The sequence below is a fragment of the Dama dama genome, chromosome 15, assembly GCF_033118175.1.
Source record: "Dama dama isolate Ldn47 chromosome 15, ASM3311817v1, whole genome shotgun sequence".
Classification (NCBI taxonomy): Eukaryota; Metazoa; Chordata; class Mammalia; order Artiodactyla; family Cervidae; genus Dama; species Dama dama.
Genome location: NC_083695.1, coordinates 22,983,838 through 22,999,627, shown reverse-complemented (window position 1 = coordinate 22,999,627; position 15,790 = coordinate 22,983,838). Strand labels below are relative to the sequence as shown.

The following is a 15,790-nucleotide window of genomic DNA, read 5'->3' as shown; positions in this document are numbered from 1 at the left end:
ATATTAATGCTAATATGAAAAATACAAAAGAAAACAATGTTATATTCATTAGGAAAACATTAAAAAAAATTTAACCTTCCCAATCTGGCTACACTGTGATAAAGACAGTACTCATACCTCGCTGGTGGTAGTGTAAAATATTAATTATTTTTTGGATAGCAATTTGGACATTGACATTAAAGGTCACAAAAATATTCATAACCTTTGATTCAGAAATATTCCTCTTGGATATTTATCCTAAGGAAACACTTTAAAAGTATATATAAATGATATCCAATTCAGTATTATAATTACATTATAGCATTACCTATGATAATGAGATACTAGAAATGATCTAAAAGGAAAATCAAAAGATCAAAGAATGTCTATGAAAATTATGAATAGTGGCCTGGGCAAATGGAAGATATAAAATAAGGTTTCAGAGCAATGTAGGAGATGCTTATCATATATATATCATAAATCGCAGTGTAAAAATTACTTTTACTATGCTGTTAATTACCACTATGTAACCTACACAGAAAGACAAAGAAAAATGTAAACTGAAAATAGTTTACATGTTCAGTACACTGAGACTGTAGGTGAATATGTTCTTCCTTGTTCTGATAATAACTACTAACATTACTGAATACTTACTATCTACCTGATGGAGGAGAATGAACATTATGTATATGAACACATTTAATCCAATGGGGTAGGCAGCAGCCAATACTAAATGGCACAGCTGATATTTGAATTCAGACAATTTGCGTTCAGTCCTAATCATAATGACCAGCTATGGTGTAGACACAAATCAGAAAAATGGGATTTCCCTCAACCTCTAAGAATCATGTTTTAGAAGGTTATGGGTATCATGTATTATATTACATATAATATCATTTGGTAGCCTCAGATTACTATCACTTAATAATTGCTAACTAACCTTTCAATTTTGCCTGTAAAAATAAAGCAAGCCAATTTTAAACAGACTGGAAGAAAAATGAAAATCCTTACAGCATCGCAGAATGCTACAGCTGACAAAATAGTTTGGGGATTACCAGACCCTTCTACCTCTACAGAGTAAGAAACAGAGGTCTATAATCAGTGAGAACTGGCTAAAGGTCATGCATCTGGTTAATACAACCAAAGCTAGTTCTAAATTCCAGGTTTCCAAGGATAACATTAATGATGATGACAGTCCAGTGATATTTCTTGCTACACCATCTAACTTCTCTCCCTCATAAAAACAAAAACCCTATCTATATAGTAAGTTTTAAGTGCATAACAACTGTCAGGCACATTTGGTGTGTTTTAGTTAAACTAAATATTGACAACAGTTTTAAGTAGTAAATATTATAATCATTTTTAAGACGATGAAACACAGATTTAGTACGTTGCCCGGGTCCATTAACTGGCATCCAGGGCTGATTACCAAGTCAGTGCTCTTCCTAGTAAGGGTCTGCCACTGGGCGAGGGAGAAAGTGCTCACGCACTCAGGGAGCTCAGGTTAAAGAGGGTCCTTTTGTTCCTTGTTCATATCGCCCAAGGTTCACATGGAGAGAACTGTCTGATCTTTCTTTAGGCTCAGGATCAGCTGGCTGTTCCAGAGAATTAGAAACAATGTAGTAAATGCTATTTGTGAGTGTGAAAAGGTTTCCAAGTTTGTATAAACCCTGGGGTCCATCCTTCATGTTCTTACTCTTATGTGTGATCAAGGGAGTAGAAAATGCCCAGTGCTTACAGAAACTGAGGAGTAGATGCTTATATTCCTTGGCAAGTGTGCTTTTTAATATGCTAATAGTTCAAGGGCTCAAGAGATAAACTTCCTGACACTTGATAAATACACTCTCATGACCTTTTCTCCCTCACTATTATCTCCCTTTCCTTTGCCTTGCACTTTTAATTCTGTAAATTCTAGCACTGCAGGCTTTAATCCTCTCTCCAGTTAGGGAACTCCTTAAGGGGTCTCCCATCTTCAGAGTCTCACCATTCACAACCATCTCACCTAAGGCACAGAATCCTCTAAAGCAAATACACGGCTGCCTAATAATAGCTATCACTTCTCCGTGACTATTCCTTGAAAACAGGCCCCCGCCTACCTTTCCAGCTCTCTCTCTCCAGTCTCTAAGTCCTCCGTAACTAATCTGGGCTTTCCCTTCTCTGTTCTTTGGCTCACAGTGACCCGTTTATCTGGAATCCGCTCCTTTTTCATCTTCGGCTGTCTAAAGTCAGTCCATCTTTGAAGGCCCATCTCAAATGTAATCGCCCTTGCTTTTTCTTATTCTCCAACCAGATACAATCCCTTCCTTGTCTAAACCCTATAGCTCTGCGTGTAACTCTTAGAAGACTTCACCCTGTACTGCAGGTATCTGGTATTGCAACTGTCAGTTCCATTAAGATTGGTCATATATGATTAACCCTTGTGTTCTAGATAGCACATAGAAAACATTCATACTCATAGTTAATGATCAAAAACAAAAATCTGCTTTGATGAATGCAAATTTGCTTCACAATTCTCTGTCAGTTAAAGAACTGGTTAAAGGAACCCCGAGAATAAAAAAAATATAAACAAAACAACACGACAATGTCTTAATTGGATACTTGATTTTCCAAGCACTGACACAACAGTTGGTAGATATCTACCAGGTCAGGAAAGTTATGTCTGTGTTATGAAAACATAGACTTAAAAGAAGGCCCCAAAAGGCAAAAAAAAAAAAAAACCTAAACTAAAAAACAAAATCTTAAGACATCTGTGGTATTATTTCTTGATTTTTAGATTTGTACAAATGAACATGGGCCCCTCTGAAGCTTTAAATCTAAAAACTATACGGAGGAAGATAAAAACTGCATTCAGACAATCAAATGACACATCTTGAATGCTACTGCAAATCAAGTTAAACAGGGCTACCAAGCGATTGATTCACTCTCAAAGAAAAAACAAAACAAACCCAAAACAAAACAAATCAAAACACCAAACAACAGAAAAATTAGCTAATTCTGACTGAGAAATAAATGAGCAATCTGGCAATGTTCTTTTTTTCCACATTATAAAGTTAATCGGAGAAGCCTGCCACCTGAAAACATTTCAGAAAGGTACAGAGAGAATACTCCTACGGAGATCATGATTAATGAATCCATGGGCCCCTGGCTATATCTACGTCACTGTTGTTTACTTCGTGACTTTCGTGGGGGTTAAATCAAGAAGGACTGGAGAAAATCAGTTTAAATTGCAGTCCAATCTTTACAGAGTAAACCCCACAACTCAACTAATTTTTTTCTTATGGGCCTGTAACAGTGGTAAAAGCACAATGAAATGAATGGATAATCCGAACAAAGGCCACAGGCACCTGCAACCTCTCAATCCCTTTGCAAATATTTCCACCACGACAGGGCCAAATTCTGGGATCCGTTCGAGCAGGCGAGTGTCGCCATTCAATAATGAGCTCCTTTCTCGATAAGCTGTAAATCTCGGGGCAACTGAGGCCCTTCCTAGGGATCTGAGCTGGGAGCGGTCTCGGATTTTTAGACAAATCTCTCCTCCTACCACACGTGACCGAGAGGCAATCAGCCGCCCTGGGAGACCCGCAACGCACGATACAAAGGCTCGGCGCTGCCACGGCATCCTCAGGAGGATCGCCGAGCCTCCCGCGCTTAGTTTCTGCGGAGCCTGCGCAGGGCGCCGCCGCGAGGCGCGCCGCTCCCGGGCCCGCAGGGCGGTGCCGCGCAGCGCGGGGAGAGCGAGCAGGGAGCGCGCGCCGCCTGCCCTGCGCGCCTGCCCACCCAGCGCCGCGGGAGCAGGGCCGGCGAGCCGCACGCAGTCCGGCCGCACCGCAGCAGCCGGGCCCTCGGCCGACGCAGGGAGCCCCGCAGCGACGTGGACTAGGGTGAGGAGGCCGAGGGCTCCCAGACCCCGGGCAGGCCCGAGGCCGGGCCGGCCCACCCCGCCCAGGCCCGGGCCTTCCCTTCCCCTCCCGGGCCCTGCCGCCACCCCCGGCCTCCCGGGCCTCGCGTGGGGGCGGAGGGGCGCCGTGAGCGGCACTTACACCACGGCTCTGGAGATGATCCAGGACACCATCTTCCCGGGGGCTTGGACCCCACCTCGGGGGCGGGTGGGTGCGGAGGGTGGCGGACCAGGCGGCCAACGGCAGGCCGCGCGCCCTCCGGCTCCTGGCACTCCCCGGGGCCGCGCTGGCGCCCTCGGGAGCCGGGCCCGGTGTCTGCGCGCGGCGGCCGGAGCTGCGCGGCGGTCGGTCCCCCCCACCCTTCCCCGCCCGCCGGCGGAGCCGCCACGGAGCCAGCCAGCCCCGCCCCTACGCTCCGCTGATAGGCGGCGGCGGCGCCTTGGCCGAGGCCAAGTCTGGGCTGCCCGGCTCCGGGGGCTGGGCTGCCGGGACCCCTGCCCGCGCCGGACGGCCTTGCGGCCTGGATCCTTGGCTCTGACCTCCCGGTTCTGGCTCCTTTCGTCCAGAACGTCCACCAGGCGTAGAGGGGAGAGGGTGGTGAGAGGCCGAGACTTGGGGGTTGTTAATATCTGTGTGAAAAACAAAATAGTAGTCGTGGAAACTGTGTCTGACAGAGTCCTTTTGGACCAGGCCCCAGATTCCGGAGAGGAGAAATTTTGAGATGTGTTTAGCTACATCGGTGTTCTCACTGTTCACTGAGGCCCTGGACATCATCAAAGCACCGCATTTTCAGGCAGAGGTCGGAGAATCGTTGCTCAGGCCTGTCAGGAGTCTCCTGGTTTGTGATGCAATGCAGGGAGGGGCAGAGGAGGAAAGCCTTGGATTTCAAGTTTGCAGTCGTGAGTGTGTAGAGACCACTGTTCTGGGCCTCTTACGACATCTTCCTATCACCACATCCGCAAAGCCTGTATTACAAACACACCTCTGACCTGCCAGATATTCAGAGTAAAAGTTGGGTTTAGGATTCCTGACCTGACTTGCTATTTATAGCTGTTTGTTTTTGGGGAAGTTGGGTTACTGGTCGAACCTTGCAGGTCTCGCAGGTATCTTAATTTCAGGAGGCAGAATTTAAACTCTGATATTTTTGGTGGCAATACCGAATCGAGGAAGTGATGTTGAAATTTAATTCGCATCTTTTTTTTTTTTTTCCTGTTAAGACGGTAATAAAAGATAATTCTAGTATTCAGATGGTACGAAGAATAAAGGATGAAACGTGGGCTTAAGCCTTTCATTAAAAGTTCTAGGAAATATAATGGTTTATTTTGTGACCATACTGTAATTTATTCTTTTTGTTCCTCGGTTTCCCTGTAGTAAAAAGAGGTCAGTAATACTGCAGTTTACCTCTTGTCTTCCAGGGTTGACATGAAGTATTTACATTTTATAAAATTCTGCCACTTGTTTGAGAGAAAATAAAAAACGAATAGGAGATTATCTTGAGTTCTTTTAAGTTCTTTTAAGGTCTTTTAAGTTCTTTTAAGGTACCATGTACATTAGTAATGTTTTTGTTATGCAAGGAATGAAATCGGAAACTCCTTTTTACTCTTGGGTAGGCTTTTTACTCTTGGGTCGCAAAGAATTGGACATGACTGAGTGACTGAACTGAACTGAGGCTCTTTTTGCTTATTTATGCATTTTAAGACATATATATTTCAGGGATCATTAATGAAAATTTGCATTTGTCTGGAATCATTTTTGGCCATTATTCAGCATTATTTGAAAATCAGGTGTGCCACATAAACACCAGTTTTCTAAAAAGTTCTCTTGCCCAATAAAACTCAAAGTATTTGAATGGCATTCAGATTCCTCCATGAACTGATCCTGAAATGTTTTTACAGCGTTAATTTTTCCTGCCCTTCCAGTCTCTAATGTATTTTTTCCCTTACCTTTCTTCTCTGAACCAAGCTATATTTTCATGTTCCGTGCCTATGCCTGTACTTCATTTTTTCTTTAATAATTTGTGTCCTGTTCTCTGCCTGTCAAGAGTCTTTCAGTGTCCTATGCCATGAAGATGTCCTGATTTTCATAGTTATTCATTTTCTCCAGGCCCCCATAATCAATTACTTGAATTTCTATTTAATGCCTGTCATTCTGCTTTATATTGTAGTTATGTTTTACCTAGGTCTGACCTACTGAATGGTAAAATGTTTAAGGACAGGTATGGTATATTAGTTATTTGTGTTTTCCTATTGTCTAGGATAGAGTAATTGCCCAGTAAAAGTTCAAATAATGTTTTTTAAAACTTTTACAACTCAGAGCCCAGGTAGTGTTTCTTCCTGTTTAGTACACTGGAAACTGAGGTTTAGGGAATTCACTGCCAGTGACCACGTAACTTATAGGTGATAGAACTGGAACTCGAAAGCATGTTTCCCAAGTGTTCTTTACATTATACTGTGGTAGTCGGATTGTGTTTAAGGCAGTGGGTCCAGATGGAGGTTCCCTCTAGGGGGAGGTTGGGAGGTGTTCTTTGGGGGTTGTTGGAATGATTGAGGCTAACCACTAGCATTTGATGGGCTGCTATATACTCTTTGTAGGTGCACAGGCTGTCCTGACAAAGAATGTTCCCATGTTTTGCAAGATTTAAGAACACACTGCCTGACATTTGTGTAATATTTGTACTTATCTGAACCTAGAACCTCTGTTTTATGTATAAAGCATGGTTTTAACCGCTAATGAATTTTCCAGTGTCTATTTCTATATGCAACTTGTGAAAGAAAGATTTGTTTTGTTCACAATTTGATCAGGAGTTGTTTACAGTTTTGGAAAATTGTGTCACAAAGTACTTTGCATTCATAGCTGTCATGGTTAGCTGGTAATTACTCTTGTATGTTTTCTAGTTCAGTTTTGTTTCAAGATTAACATGCTGAAATACATGCCTTATTTTAAATGATTTTTATTTCACTTTTCCATCTATATTTTATTTAGGATAGATACATGGGTTTGTTTGAAGTCTGTAGGGAGATTGTTTTTAATTTCATTTCTGGGTGATAAAGCAGAAGCTGGCAAATATTTTATGAAAGGGGAACATCAAGCCTGATTTGGTTGAGAATTCTTAGTCTAAACAGATTTTAATTTCATCTGAGGAGTTGCCTTACGTGAGAAGAACCCAGATTTTAGTAGTGGGTGTACTGGGCTGTGTCTTGATAGTTGAGATCTGGTAGTAGATGGCCATTAGGTTAGTGCTTCATCGTGTAAGGCAAGGCTCAGAGACATGAGAGAAAGGAAATACATGACCTGCTGCCTTTTAAAGGGTGTTCTCTTTTGGCATACTTGAGACCATTTCTTGTTTAGAAGATGGAAAATTGTTTCTTTAAATACTAAACTTAATTGCTTTTGAAAAAGCATATTGCTAATATTCATTTGAGTGGTTCCTTCACTGTGTTCTGCATAGATTCTTTTCTTTGGGTGTTGTGTTTAATCATGGTGGGATGCAGTATATTTAGGGCAAAGGACATTCTATCAGGAAACCTATTTCTAATTGCCATTCATGTGATGTTTGGCAAGTGTATCTATGTTTCCTGTTAAGTGAGGATGATAATATTATGATAATCAAATGCAAGGGGTTTTAAAGAGTAAGGGTAATTAGACTATTAAAAAGAATTGATTTTTCTTCTGCGTTTTCACTTTTAGAGTTCCTGGGAGATACGTGGAATATGTGTCTCCTACATGTTAAAGGAGCTGATTTATTAGGAAAAAAAGAGTGGGAAGGTACCTCGGAGAGCAGGTAGTAAGAGAATTACAGAGTACAGAGATAGTATCTAATCTATATAATTAATGAGTATACTAATGAAACTGAATCTAGGTCACCTTCCCATTTCTGTTGGAGGAGTATTTTCAAGTGCTTGAAAATATTTTTGTGTATAGAAAGGCTAAAATGACTAACTTTTATAGTTTATTAAAAGTATAGTCTACCTTTAATAGTTGTTTAGAAAATGACATGAGGATCTTAAAGAGAATAACTTAAAAGACAAAATCTTTTGTTTTTCCATCTGTGGCTAGATGAATGTTTTTTACGTGTTAGCCAGTTTGTTTTATGGTATTATGGTTATAACAGGCCAGTTTTGGCATCTGAATCAAATTATAAAGAAATAGTATTGAAAATATCATAATTGGATTGTATTAGAATAGAAAGATTAGATTCTGAATTAAGTTTTTGATAGTTACTAGCCAACATTCAATGAAGAAAGCAAAATGCATCTGCCGGTGGCTGGGTCTAGGGAATGCACGTATCTGAGGCTGTTACACGTATGAGGTAGTAGCTTTGGTTGCAGTGATGAAGGATTTAGACATATTTCAGGTACTTTAGCTGTTCATTTAAATCATAGTTCTTGACCTACTTGAAATCAAGGTAGATCTATGATTTCAGGTATTGCTCAGGTACACATTGGGTTGTTATGATGTAATTTACAGAGGACTGAAATATTTGGTAATTCTATTATGTCCACTAAGCAGAACTTTAAACAATTTTTGTTGATTGTTTTGAGTGGTAGTTCAAAGCACGTGGAATAAAATTCGAAAGGGTGAACAGTGTAAAGTTAGTCTTCTTTTATCACTTGTCTCCAGCTATCCACTGCCTTACGAGGCCTATCTCTATTGCTGGGTTTTTGTTTTTGTCTGCTGAGAGTCAAGTCTTGAATGAGACTCAGTTGTTTATAGGTATTTAAGATAAAAGTAGAATTTTACATCAGTTGGGACATGATGTAAAATTTAGTAAATGATTTTGTGACAGCCAGCTAGCCATTTAATAAAATCTGAAGAAAAAGTAATTCTTGATGGAGAGAACTGTAAATGTAAAAACTAAAAGTACTGCGAAAGTATAAAAAGAGAACACATGTAAAGGCAATGTAATCTTGATAATGAAAAGGCCTGTCAATGCGTGCTGTAAAATCAGAAACCAAAAGGGCAAATTTCATAAGATTTGATTGCATAAGACTTTAAAAACTCCTATGTCGTCAGAAACAACATAAACAAAATTTCAAGACAAATGATAAATTGGGGGAAAACATTCGTAAAACCAAAGGTTAATATTCTTAATATACAAAGCACTTGTTAAAAAACCATTAATTAAAAACTTATCGCAAAACTCAAGAATATCTGGTTTCCAGTCTGGCATGTAAGAAGGAGCTTAGGAGTTGCCACTCTATTCTAACAACAAGTAGAAAGCTGGACAAACTAAAAAAATTAACAGCTCTTTTTAGATGCTTCAGAGAAATGAGGTCATGAATGTTCTCCCAAATTGGAGAGAGAGGCAGGCAGTACAGAGAATTACCACTCACCAGAGTGGAAACCTCTGCAAGGATCATTGCTAGGATAGGAAAGCCTGAGCCATCAATCAACCAACCCAGGGTGGACAACTCAGAGTTAAAAGCTGCAGGAGAATCAGATCTTAATGTGGGAGAAAAGTTCCTCCCTGCTGGAAGCCAGCAGGGGAAGGAAAAAGAAACCATTTTGAAATACACCAAATACTCTTTGAAATGCTCTTTTTAACAAGTTATGCCCTCAGGAGAAACTATTTCACCGGAACCTAACCTAACAGGGGAAGGGAAATACCCAGCAGCACCAAGCTAGCTCTAGCCTTCCACCAGGGCTTGCCTCCTTTCCTCTCCTTCCCTTACCTTGAAATTCCTTTATGTAATTACCACCATCCTTTAAAAAAAAAAATTATTCCTGGTTCTAAGAAAGCATGTACTCTTGCTAAAAATCACTTGAAGAAACTCCTCATCTTTCCTTTCCTTCCGGACCCTCTACGTTCTTCCTTCTCTCCTTCCCTAATACTTTTCTCCTTTACTTGTATCCTGTTTTTGAGACTTACCTATTGTTACTTGTGACTATAGTTCATGGATTTCCACCACTATGTAATATCCATCCTGTGTAGTATATACAGTATATTTTTCATTCCAAATAAGGATATTTTGGATGTTTAAAAAATTTTTTTTTACTCCAATTGCTTACGTGAAGGTTTACCTAAGGTATGTAATATGTAAAGCATCACATTTAAAGCATAATAAGCATCATATTTTAAAAATTATAGATATTTTTATGGTTGTCATCCCTCCTAGTAAGCTTCTCGAAAGCAGGAATTAGGTCTTCCACATCACATCCTGCATTACCAGCCTTGCATGTAAGAATAAATGTTTGCTTCATTGAATTGAATTCTGTTCTGTACTGTTCATGCAGCACCCTCTTGAAAGCTCAATGTTCTATAAGCCTCAAATTTCAAAAGAGAGAACTATTGGGAACCAAAATACTTGGCCATGTTATAACATGTGAAAATTGAGTTGAAAAATTTCAACAGCTTGATCAAAATAAATATGAATTAGCAGGGTAATAAATGTCACGAATTCTTACCTGACAGTTTTAAATTGGAACGTTCTTAAAATGTTAAGCTATTACTTTAGTTTCTCTTTCTAGAGATGGAAGTAATAACCCCTTGTTAGTTGTGTAATATTTAACTAGTATTTACAAGAAACTTTTATTTCAGAGGTCTAGAATAGTAGGAATAATGTAGTTACAAACTTTAAAAGAGAAAACTGGTTGTATTTTTAAACATTAGGGAATGTTTAGCTTTATGTTATAATTTTATTACAGGACTTATACTTAAAAATTTTTTATTTTATATTGGAGCATAGTTGGTTAACAATGTTGTGATAGTTTCAGGTGTACGGCAAAGGACTTGTACTACTGTATTTAAAAAAAAAAAAAAAGCTGTTGCTCACAGGGTCATATTGGTACCATGTTGAATAGTTTCTTGAAAAAGAAGCACTCTCATGCTTTTTATGTACCTGTCCTGGGCCTGGTACGTTCACAATAAGTGTTGCACCAAGGAGCCTGCATTTTATTTTTTTTTTGAGCTTGCATTTTATAATCCCAACTCAGGGATGGGGTCGCACAGAGTCGGACACGACTGAAGTGACTTAGTAGCAGCAGCAGCAGCTTGTTAAACTGACTTGCTCAGGTCTTATCATTTATCTCCCTGGACTTCTGTTTCCTCATCTACAAAACAAAGGTAAAGCTTTAGACTGCTTATTTTTATAGGCTTATTAAGGTAATCCTTTAGACTGCTTGTCTTCATAAGACTTAAACAAGGACACGTAAGAAATCCCTTTGTAAACTGAACTCTATAATCAGGATATGAGATATTATTTTTGGTTTAGAAAAGTTCAGAAATACTCAAGACCACTTTTTGCAGCAGGGGGAACACTGAATTTGGGGAAAAATAAACTGTCCTGTATGGGGGAAAGGATATGTGCAGATAACCACAGCCCAGGATAATATGCCAGGCAAAAATCTTTACTGGTTTTGAAGTTCATAGGCAAGGAAGAGATTGGTCTGTTTGCGGGAAAGGACACTGTTGCTTTGGAGGATGATAGGCTTCCTTTGTGGCTCAGCTGGTAAAGAATCCACCTGCAATGTGCGAGACCTGGGTTTGATCCCTGGGTTGGGAAGATTCCTCTGGAGAAGGGAAAGGCTACCCACTCTAGTATTCTGGCCTGGAGAATTCCATGGACTGTATAGTCCATGGGGTCACAAAGAGTTGGCCACAACTGAGCGACTGTCACACACACACACTTCAGTAGAGTCGTGTACAAGTAGAAAAGAGAACATGGCAGAAAGTTTTGGAAGTTCAGTGTAATGCTGGGAAACTAGTCGAAGTACTGTCTTAGAGAAACAGAGTCAGGAGAGTGCATCTGTCAATGCCGTACAGTCCTACAGGCCGTGAGGGACCCGTCCAGGGATCTTAAGCAGGGGAGTACTGTTTGAAGATGAACCTTTGTGATCCTTTATCAGGGTGAAGGATAGATTTGACGAAATATTGGAGGCAGGGCGCTCCGTCCCAAGGCTGTTATATTAACCTGGAGAGAAAATGATCAGGGATTTAACCAAAGCCTCTTAATTTGGGATTCACAAATTAGGTTTCTGAATAGAGTTCAGGAGGCAATGAACTTAGAAGGTGAAAAATAACTTCTTCTCTACTAATGTTTTCCTGAAAGTTAGCATAAACTTCAGCTATGAATGTACTGATATGAAACAAACTACAGTATTATTTGTACCAGTTTTAACTTTTCATGGATAGAAATCACAGGTATTTTCATATCACATTAAATTTTTTGCAGGTGTCTTGAAATGTTACTTATACCACACATCATTACTTTGAAACTGTGGTAGGTCTGCTATGTTCAGTCCAGTTCAGTCTCTCAGTCGTGTCCAACTCTTTGTGACCCTGTGGACTGCAGCACGCCAGGCCTCCTTGTCCGTTACCAGCTCCCAGAGTTTACTCAAACTCATGTCCATTGAGTCGCTGATGCCATCCAACCATCTCTTGGAGTTTCTGCTTCGGCATCAGTCCTTCCAGTGAATACCCAGGACTGATCTCCTTTAGGATGGACCGGTTGATCTCCTTGCAGGCCAAGGGACTCTCAAGTCTTCTCCAACAGCACAGTTCAAAAGTATCAATTCTTTAGTGCTCAGCTTTCTTTATAGTCCAACTCTCACATCTATACATGACTACTGGAAAAACTATAACTTTTGACTAGATGAACCTTTGTTGACAAAGTAATTTCTCTGCTTTTTAATATGCTGTCTAGGTTGGTCATCACCTTCTTCCAGGGAGCAAGCGTATTTTAATTTCATGGCTGTAGTCACCACCTGCAGTGATTTTTGGAGCCTCCAAGAATAAAGTCTGTCACTGTATCCACTGTTTTCACTTATTGTTTACTGAGTTGATTTAAAAAGCACATACAGTGTTATCAAATCACATTTTCTTGTACTGTTTTGATAACTATATTTTAATACAGTTGGTTTCTTTTAATTCCAGTGGTAATGAAAAGTAGGTGGTAGGTTGTGAGTGTGCGATTTGAAAGGAGGAAGACACTGGAGCGAGGGTGCAGTGACATATTTCTGGGGTAGAAGCATTGGTTAGGCAAAGAATCAGATGTTAGATCCACCGCAGATCGTTGAGGTCATTTAGTCCATTTGTCTCCCCAAATTTTCACACAAGAGATCTCTTAAATTGTTTTTCCATTATGAATCCCATATTATAAAAATATTTTTTCTCAAGTATTTGATTACTAATGATTTGCTGCCCCCCTCCCCTCATTTTTAACCAAGCGGGCAGCTTCTTGCTGTGACTCTTGGGACTTCCTTGGGACCTCCGCTGTGTCACTCTTTACCCCTTATTTCGCCTCTTGTAGATTTGTTGTCTTCTACTTTATCCCAACCCTGCCGGCCTCGTCCCTGCCACTTCTTAGAAGCAGAACCTCCTGTTACCTCGGGTTTCTTTTTTTTTAACCTCCCCAGCGAGTTGGGAATTTGAAGAGTGACTGATGCCTTTCAGCACCTTATTCTTTTGTCCACACACTCGGTCTTGAGCCTTAAGGTCAAGTGGAAAAGTCGAGGCCTGGAGGGCTTGGGCTGCAGCAGGAAGGTGGTGGGCTCTGGTCTCCAGAGACCCTGAGAGTTGGGAGAGGAGAGCGAGGGTAGGGAGGCCAAGGTGGAGATGGGAAGACCTGTTCCACGTTTGGCACTGTCATCTTAGGCTGTTACCGTTTGCTAAATTGCAGGATGCAACTCTGCTGAAGTAGTCTCTTTTCCCATTTTCTTTGCAAAGGAGTGATTGAGGGCAAGAGGAGAAGGGGGCGACAGAGGGTGAGATGGTTGGATGGCATCACCGCTTTATGGACGTGACTGAACGAACTCTGAGAGAGTGAAGGACAGTGAAGCCTAACGTGCTGCAGTCCTTGGGGTCGCAGGGAGTGACTTAAGTGACTGAACGACAACAAAGCAGCCAGTTGAAATTTAGGCAGTTAGGATAGTTTGTTTTTGTTTCCATATTTCAAGACCCTACAGATGTGAGTTAAAGAAAAATGTGGAAGTGCTTTAAAAAAATGAAACAAAGGTGGATGATGTTAATTATATGACTTTAGAAAAAGGAAAGTAAGGCTGGAATGAGTTGATTATGTTAAAGTATTTAGACAGATGAACTTCCCTGGTGGCTCAGAAGGTAAAGAATTTGCCCTCAAAGCGGGAGACTTGGGTTCGATCCCTGGGTCGGGAAGATGCCGTAGAGAAGGAAATGGCAACCCATTCCAGTATTCTTGCCCGGAGAATTCCTTGGACAGAGGAGCCTGGTGAGCTACAGTCCATGGGATCGCAGAGAGTCAGATACGACTGAGAGACTAACACACACTCACTTTACTTGATACGTTGTACAGAAAACTTCAATAGTTATTAGCTATTATTCTACTTTTATAATTGCTATTGCTGCTTAGAGCTATGCAGCTCATATTCCTGGAATATTGTATTGTAGATTTCAGAGTTCGATCTTCTTATCCCCAGGTATTGATTCTCTCTCCTTTAACAGCAGGAAAGATGAATTGAGAAAACAATTTATTATATTGGCAGTTGTGGGTGGAGGGAGATTAAAGACCTAGCTTTTTTTTTTTTTAACCTCTAGCCTATTCATAAAAACAGCTGTTGAATATTCACTGAGTACAGAGTGAGGGGAAACAAGCTTCAGCTTCAGTAGTAAGTGGATAATGAGCTGCTGGTGATGTTTTAGAGGTCATTTTATGTCAAAGAAAGGAGATAGAAGGCATAATACTCCCAAATTGGCAAAACTTGTAAAAATGATTCTCACCTTAAGTGTTTTCCATGCATTCCATGTTATTGCAACACATTTCATAATTGGAATCTGTGCAAATGAATGTTCTTAAAGTATATTTCCTTGGTAGCCATTGGCATGTTATTTTAACATGGGAAGAAAAACATTTCCTTAGAAGTTGTATTTTAGTTTTACTTACTCATATTAAAAAAATTATTTAATGGCCAATTTGGCTAGATTTTAAATACTAAAATTGTGATACTTTTTTTTTTTAACCGTGAAAAGAATCTTAGATTTAGTACCTTTTAAGAGTAAGTATAAGGAGAAAGAACTGAATGTGACATCTGGTTTTTTAACTTAAAAATCAAAGCACAGTTAGCATCGGTCTTCAGTCAGTTTTGCCTATAAATTTTAGAAAAGTTCTGTTACCTGATTTTTGTGGATTAAAGCTTAAAAATTAATAACTTAAGACTTTTAAAGAATTTGAATAATACTGTGTCTCTTTATCTGTTTTTTTCAGGTATTGGGTAATAGGTTGGTAACTCCTTTTCTAGGAGTGTGTTGTTGTGTGGGTTTTTTTGTATGTTTATCACTTTATTGCTCATAGTTACATGCACTTAATACTTTAAAATAATGTGAGTCCTATTAAGAAATCATATTGTGCTAATGCTTCATTTTTGAACTAAAACAATTATAGGTTTTGTATAATTGTCAATATATGATACATTTCTTGCTTCTTAGGATCTCTAATGAATGATTTGAAGTTAACTATTTCTACATTATTAACTAGAGATTCTCTTTGATATGCTTAATCTTTATTTTAATCAGTGTCTCACCTTCTTTATATAAAATGTCTATTTTGTTATAAGGCATTATTAATTAATCAAAGAATTGAAGTGTCCTTGTTTATAATAATTTAAAATTTTTAGCCAGGGAGGATGTGAAAATTGTGGGGCACAGACAAGGTGTTCAAATAAGCATGGCGGTTTGTTTGTTGAGCCAGGCAGCCCCACACTTCTAACTTCAGTAATGCCCCAGGATGTGGCCCTGCATTTATGGTGATGACCTTCACTAATTAAGGAAAGGCGAAATTAAAATTTACATTCTTTAGGGGGGCTGAAAAATGTTAAATATTTTGTAAGCAGGTGTCTTGGAAATAAAACTAATTTCAATGCTTTTATCAGATAAGGGGATTGTTTCAGATACTTGAAGCTCTCTGAAGCCCCCTGCTTCTTGTGGATGAGAGATTAAAGGC

General features: G+C 39.8%; 2 protein-coding genes across 2 annotated transcripts in view; one reads left to right on the top strand and one right to left on the bottom strand.

Annotated features, from left to right (window-relative positions):
* The window catches only part of REEP3 (receptor accessory protein 3), a 99,685-nt gene extending 95,488 nt beyond the window's left edge, over positions 1–4,197 (bottom strand). The window contains exon 1 of the mRNA XM_061161624.1: positions 4,020–4,197. Within this exon, the coding sequence (XP_061017607.1) occupies positions 4,020–4,051 (32 nt within the window). The 5' untranslated portion in view covers positions 4,052–4,197. The remainder of the gene's footprint in view (positions 1–4,019) is intronic.
* The window catches only part of JMJD1C (jumonji domain containing 1C), a 300,384-nt gene continuing 288,360 nt past the window's right edge, over positions 3,767–15,790 (top strand). The window contains exon 1 of the mRNA XM_061161622.1: positions 3,767–3,860. The gene's annotated coding sequence lies outside the window, so the exon portion shown is untranslated. The remainder of the gene's footprint in view (positions 3,861–15,790) is intronic.